This window comes from Gouania willdenowi, chromosome 5 (genome assembly GCF_900634775.1).
Source record: "Gouania willdenowi chromosome 5, fGouWil2.1, whole genome shotgun sequence".
In the NCBI taxonomy this organism is placed as follows: Eukaryota; Metazoa; Chordata; class Actinopteri; order Blenniiformes; family Gobiesocidae; genus Gouania; species Gouania willdenowi.
Genome location: NC_041048.1, coordinates 8,736,157 through 8,743,048, shown reverse-complemented (window position 1 = coordinate 8,743,048; position 6,892 = coordinate 8,736,157). Strand labels below are relative to the sequence as shown.

Genomic DNA, 6,892 nt, shown 5'->3' with positions numbered 1-6,892 from the left:
AATGCAACGCAAGCTCCATGTATGGGTAAATCTCTTCCAAAAAGCGTATGACTCTGAAGTGTAACAGCTCTGAACCTCCTCTAGCAAACTGTGCAAATGTGTCCTTTGTGGGACTAATAAAGGTTATCTTTATCTGTATCTTTATCTGCCACAGAAATGCTGCTGTTCAAACAACTAATGTGTTATTTATTCCTACCGATTGTTTCTATATTTATCCCTTGTCCGTCGCTCAAAGTCAATCTTTACAGGGTGTACTATTATTGGACACATCGATGCAGTGTCAGTATTGTTCTCACACATGCTGCAATGAAGAAGTTGCTTTGTCAACACAGCCTGTAAGCTGACAGTGTCATCAATGAGGACGGAAGGTTGGATAAGCACCTCACGGAGGGATAGAGAGAGTGACATGAACCCTCTGGTACCTTGTTATTTCTTACCATTTATCTCTCCTATCCCACTTCCAACCAACAAAAAGTGTTAAGCTGAGGAACAAATCAATTATTTACCCCGTCACTAATGCAGTGGGACTTTGCTCCTTTTTTTAATATCATGTACAGCATGTTAGTAAAAGACTTTCTGCATTACACAAGAAAAAGAGTCCTCACATTCTCAGAGGACTTTGATTTGTATGGATACATATGCACAAATGTTTTAGAAGGGACCCATACATGTGTGCTCTTTAAAGAATCGAAAAACAGTTTTCTTTGACCTTGAAGAGCTCTCGCCTGCAGTAGTCCTGCTCGCTCCCCAACGTGACCATAAACCAGCAACCTCAACCAGAGCGAGATGATGAAGAGAAGAAACATAATATTTATTTCACATTGCCAACATCTCAGTTCAACTGCAATAATAGTTTTCTTGTTCTTCTAGAGGACGCAGTTTACCTCAAGTAGAGTATTAAGCATCTCACCTAAAACAATTGGATCATTTAACTGTGACTTTTTCATGAAAACCATGAGTTACAGAACTCTACAGTTGAACGAGTGGGAAAGGTAGATGAGCTAAAATCAAAAACATTGTCCTTTTAACCCTGAAACAAAGATTCATGTCACATCAAGTACAAAAAATTATAAACAATACTCAAATGTAGTAATATATTTAAGAAAATTGATAATTCAGTTGCATGTGCTTGTATTTTTTGGTCGTTTTAAAATACAGTTTCAAGGTTCCAAATATGGCAACACAGATAGGCTACTACAAAAACAATCTGGACCATTTACTCTACGAATGTCATTGAAGATAGATGCAGGTCAAATACCATAAAATGTTCTCTGTGAAAATATAAAGAAATGGGAGTCTCTGGGCAGATGTTGACATTGCAGGTATAGCATGCTCTGTAGCAGGGGAAGAATAGAATTTAATCCCCAAGGTGAGGGTGGATTGGATGATCCTGCATGTGGATGCTTACTCTGCAGGAAAGGAGAGGACGAGTGGGTCCCACACTCCCTTTGCTTCATCAAACAGTGATTGGCTCCTGCGGAGTAAACCTCCTATTGCAGAGCCCACCTATACCATCCCCGCTGACAAAGGAGGGAGCTCAGAGTACAATGCCAGGTGACCCCCATACACAGATTCACAACACAGTAAGTTGGCTGCACTTGTTTTTTTAGTTTTTTTTTTGCTGTGCTTGTGTGTGTGTGTGTGTGTGTGTGTGTGTGTGTGTGTGTGTGTGTGTGTGTGTGTGTGTGTGTGTGTGTGTGTGCTTACCTGTGCAGGTTTGTGAGTATGTGTGGATACCTCGGGCATCTCTGGTTTCGAAAGGGGTTTTAAGTTACTCAAAGGGAGCTTTAATAGAGCTACAGACACTCATTACTCAGAGTCTGGATGAGAGAGAGTGAAGCGGACCAGAGCAGAGGTGGCAGGCAGCACACAGAGGGCAACAACTTTTGCAGAGCTGGGGATAAAGGTGAGTGTTATACACACCTGCTCACAGCTGGATAAAGACTTTTCATAGCGTCCTTCAAATGGTGTTGTGTTGTAGTTGAGATGGTGTCCTGTCCTATAAAGTCACACCTCTGTTTTGGAGTAAATACTTTTTTTTTTTTCTTTCTTTCTCAGGATCAGTATCGTCCATTTGCTGACAAAGCACAATCGATACTCCTTTCTTTACATGCACTCTATATGATATCCTTATGTAAGAGGATTCGGTTCTTTATTCAGAACTGTTATCTATGGGAGCTAGAGGAGTCTTTCGCTGTCCTTGCAGGTACTCTCGGTATCAGGCTGACCATGGGGAAGATTTGGTTGCGATAAGCTAAATGTGATGCCAATTGTCTTGACTAAATCTTGATCGGGTTTGACTTTGTGGGTATAAATCCCACCAAACATTTAGTGTTAAATGGAAGTCAGAGCAGGTGGGTTTGTCCTTTTAATGATTAATCAGAATCAGGAATTGGTTTTTAAATGGAATGAAACAGATTGTAGCCCATGATCAGCAATATTACCATTCTGACAGTGTGTAAGCACTTTCAGCAGAACTTGCAGTGTTTGTGTTTTTTATCATTGGAGCAAAACAACCGTTCAAGCTGAGTATCAGATGGCAGTTTCTTTGCTGATTCAATCCATTGCTGTCTAAAAATATTACACTGCCAAAACAACAACAACAAAAAAAAACAAGTTATTTTTTTTTCTTTACTTTTAACAGATCACCTAAACAACTAAATCCGAAGGTGAGCTCCATCTGCCTGAATGGTCACTACTAGGAGGAGGAGGAAGACCCTGCCAGGATCCACGGTGTGGCACTGGTTGTGATGTCCTCTCTGACTCTGTCCCTCTGACAGAAAGAGCTGAGGACAGTCGAAACCCAGAAAATGGAGGTGCCACTTGTTGACTTTGAAAATATGGATGATGTTGGAATCAACTTGGGTGACCCAAATGACTCCGGGTACCCAACCTCACCCCCTTCCGAAGCCCCAGATCAGAATCTTTTGATCCATCGTCTGAGTTCTCCACAACAGTCGCCAAATCGAGGAAGACGTCGGCATCACTCTGGTCAAGAGGGCTTGTCTCCCTCAACTCCTCCAACTCTCACCACCAAAGCAAACTCCAGTAGTGGCAGTTTGATCTCAAACCTCAAGCTCTTGATCAACAGCGAGTCCCCAACTGACAGCGTCTTTAGTAAAATACCAAAGAATTGTTATGACAATGAAGACTTACTTGAAAAGTACTACATGGAGGAAAAGGATGAAAAGGTTGTAATTAATGTTTCAGGCCTGATGTTTGAGACCCAGCTTAGCACACTGAGTAAATTCCCAGATTCTCTTCTTGGTAACCCCATGAAGAGAATAAGCTATTTTGACTCACTGAGAAACGAGTACTTTTTCGACAGAAATCGCCCATCTTTCGATGGAATCCTGTACTTCTATCAGTCAGGGGGAAGAATCCGCAGACCGGCCAATGTTCCTCTTGATGTTTTTGCGAATGAAATTGTTTTCTATGAGTTGGGTCATGAAGCAATGGAGCAGTTCCGTGAAGATGAAGGTTTCACCAAAGAGCCGGAAGTCCTTTTGCCGACCAATGAGCTTCAGCGACAGTTCTGGCTCCTGTTTGAATACCCAGAAAGTTCCAGTGCAGCCAGATCTGTAGCACTGGTGTCTGTGTTCGTCATCATAATCTCAATCTTTATCTTCTGCCTAGAGACTCTCCCAGAGTTCAGGGAAGATCATGATTTAGTTCAAGGTTTTACTCAGTTGATCAATGGCACCCAAGACGGTTCTGCTCCTCATCCAGCCGCTAAAGACATCATGGCATACCTCACAGACCCCTTCTTCATCGTGGAAACTATTTGCATCATTTGGTTTTGCTTCGAAGCTGGCGTTCGATTTGTGGTGTGCCCTAGCAAAAGTGCTTTTTTCAATAACATCATGAATATCATTGACATATTCTCTATCATTCCCTACTTTGTAACCCTGGGAACAGAGCTGGCCACGACACCTGATGATGATATGAACTCAAGCCAGAACATGTCTTTGGCAATCCTACGAATTATCCGACTGGTCAGAGTGTTCAGAATTTTTAAGCTCTCACGACACTCAAAGGGGCTTCAGATATTAGGGCAGACCTTGAAAGCCAGCATGAGGGAACTTGGACTGCTGATCTTCTTTCTTTTTATTGGAGTTATTCTTTTCTCAAGTGCCATCTACTTTGCCGAGGTAGATGAGCCCCAAACTCAGTTTGTCAGTATACCTGACGGCTTCTGGTGGGCTGTGGTGACCATGACCACAGTGGGCTATGGAGACATGTGTCCCATCACAATGGGAGGCAAAATGGTCGGCACTCTCTGTGCTATTGCTGGTGTATTGACAATCGCCTTACCCGTGCCTGTCATTGTCTCCAATTTTAACTATTTTTACCATCGTGAGACTGAGCAGGAGGAGAAGCAGATGATTGACGCAGCAACAGAGGCAGCCCAGAAATTGTGTGATGCTAAATATGGCAGCTCACTTTCCCTCAACAAAAGTAACAGCACCTGGCAGAATGAGAAAAACAGCATGGCCCTTTAGAAAGACTGAAACCTTTCTTTAAAGATAAGCGTACATGAATGGATAAACTTCTTTTGGTGAGATGCACACAGTGTTAATGCTCTACTTTTCCCACATTTTTATATGCAATGCTGGCACCATATGTGCATAGAATGACAGTATTATTAGGCACGGTGAGGTGAAACAGCCTTGTGTCCGCAATGTTGATGTGTCAAAGTGCAAGTTACACAACTTAGTAGCAAGACTAGAATGTTAGAGTAAAAGGCATTGTTATTCTTCTTGAAATGTAAACAGGTTCAATATTACATATTTTACATTGAAAAGCTTCCCAAATAAATACTGTCAAAAGCCAGAAAATATAATTCTGATTCCAATTTATAAAATAAGTTTATCTTATTCAACAAAATAAATCAGAATAATTAATCAAGGAAGAATACTGGCATTGCATCACCGTTTCACATTGCTCCACACATTTATCATATTCAGCAGAATCTGGGCAGGACTTGGCAAAAGTGTCAAGGGCAGGAGAATGTGTCCAGTGTAAGGCAAGGGGACACCAGCACACACTTTGTCATAACAGCAGATCTATAGCTTGGAAATCTCAGCCAGCAGCAGTTCTACGTATAGCTGGCAGCTTCATAATATATTGATGATAAATAGCTGGCACAGTAATACAACTGCTTTGGTTCTGAAAGCTAATCTGTATGACATTTAACATTAAAATATTTTGAGTACATGCAGTAGATTGACCCAGCAGGTATGACTGTTAAAAGCCACAGTTAATCTCTTTTTTTTTTTGCACATCATTAAGCGGCCCTTTGCTCCAAAATCTGCAGCTTTTGCTGCAATTGTCGACATAATTTGAATTATCATTTTAGCAATTCTTAAGCTTTATGTGACTCACTAATAACAGACAAGGGAAAATCATTAGACTTTATATGTAATCAATTTATTTTTATTATGAGAAAAGAGCATCGGGGGTGGGGGGTAAAGCACTATTTATTTTTTTACATGTGCCTTTATTGTCCTGTTTTGTTTTGTTTTTGTTTCTTTTGCATGGCAATGTATGCCGAAACAATGTTTAACCCTTGTTATCAGTAACTGACAGCTGGATTTTTGCTGAATGTATGAAACTATTCATCAATCATATGGAAAATTATGACCAGCCAACGCGTAAGCACGTTCTGAATGCATTTGTCAAACTGTAACAATGACAACGAATCAAAGAATGAATAACGTATATGCATGCCCCATTTAAAATTGAAAATGTACTGTATGTATAAGGAATATTAATACAGCTTGTATTAGAATATGCAAAAACACAGTTTGACGGCTGGGTGAAAAGCTTCCACTCATTAGAGAGAGCAATAACTGCAATTAATTGCAAAAGAGTGGCATTAGTATGTTACTTCAGCACTTTACTGTTATGAAGCACTTGATATTTGTAGACTGTTGCTGTTTATATCTACAATGTCCAGCACACAGTGTCATACTTTGCAGTGTATTAATCATTCTGTAAAGAGTGCCTTTCATTAAATGCATATCCTGAATGTGTGACTTAATCTCCACTTTCTTTTTAAATTGCAGATTAGGCATATTCATGGGCTTTTAACAGCCTCACACCTTGTCTGGCTTGGTTAATAATCATCTTTTTTTTTTTTAATAAACATAATGTGAATTTCTAATTATTTGTGTTAATATTTGTTTGGTTGATTACTTATAGTTGACTGCGCTCATGCAATATGGCGTGCCTGCCAAATGTAAAAACACAGTTACTTTTCATTGCTATTTTGAACATTTAGCTCATTTTTCTTTCATTTGAGACAGATATTCATGTAAAACAGCATGTTCTATATCATTGTTAAAAATGTGCACACATGAAAACTAAATGTAAATCTTGAATGTAAATCAAAATGTTAAATGTAAATCGAAATGAGAAATCTAAATCTAAATGTAAAATGCAAATGTAAATGTAAATCTAAATCTAAATGTCAAATCTAAATCTAAATGTCAAATCTAAATCTAAATGTCAAATCTAAATCTAAATGTCAAATCTAAATGTTAAATGTAAATCTAAAAGTTAAATGCAAATTTAAATGTTAAAATCATATCTAAATGTTAAATGTGTCGCCAAGTGTAAAGCTAATGGTTAGAAATTATGCAAAGTGGGCAGGTCAGTGCCTGTCAATCACAAGGCCCCGCCCATACCACTGACTGCAGCTCAGTGAGTGAGGAGAGGGGGAAAGTGAGACATTGCGGGATCGCTCCAAACTGATGAACTCTTAAGAGCGGTAATGACTGGTGTACGGGCTGCACATCATCCGAGGGCATGTGTGGACAACTGCCCTCACACAGTTTAACACACGTAGATTCAATGATAGTACCGCTATGTTGTGTGTCAACTTACTTTT

The 6,892-nt window shown here is 39.8% G+C and overlaps 1 protein-coding gene across 2 annotated transcripts; it reads left to right on the top strand.

Moving 5' to 3' along the window:
• The first annotated feature begins 1,457 nt into the window (after positions 1 to 1,457).
• On the top strand, positions 1,458 to 6,002 carry LOC114463244 (potassium voltage-gated channel subfamily A member 10). Of its 2 annotated transcripts, none has more exons than XM_028446659.1 (2): positions 1,458 to 1,583; positions 2,645 to 6,002. In XM_028446659.1, exon 2 carries the CDS (start codon positions 2,811 to 2,813, stop codon positions 4,500 to 4,502), a length of 1,692 nt encoding a protein of 563 aa, XP_028302460.1. In that variant the 5' UTR covers positions 1,458 to 1,583; positions 2,645 to 2,810; the 3' UTR covers positions 4,503 to 6,002. The 2 variants fall into 2 exon arrangements, with proteins under 2 accessions (XP_028302460.1, XP_028302459.1); XM_028446658.1 differs by lacking the exon at positions 1,458 to 1,583 and adding an exon at positions 1,786 to 1,906.
• Positions 6,003 to 6,892: the final 890 nt, after the last annotated feature.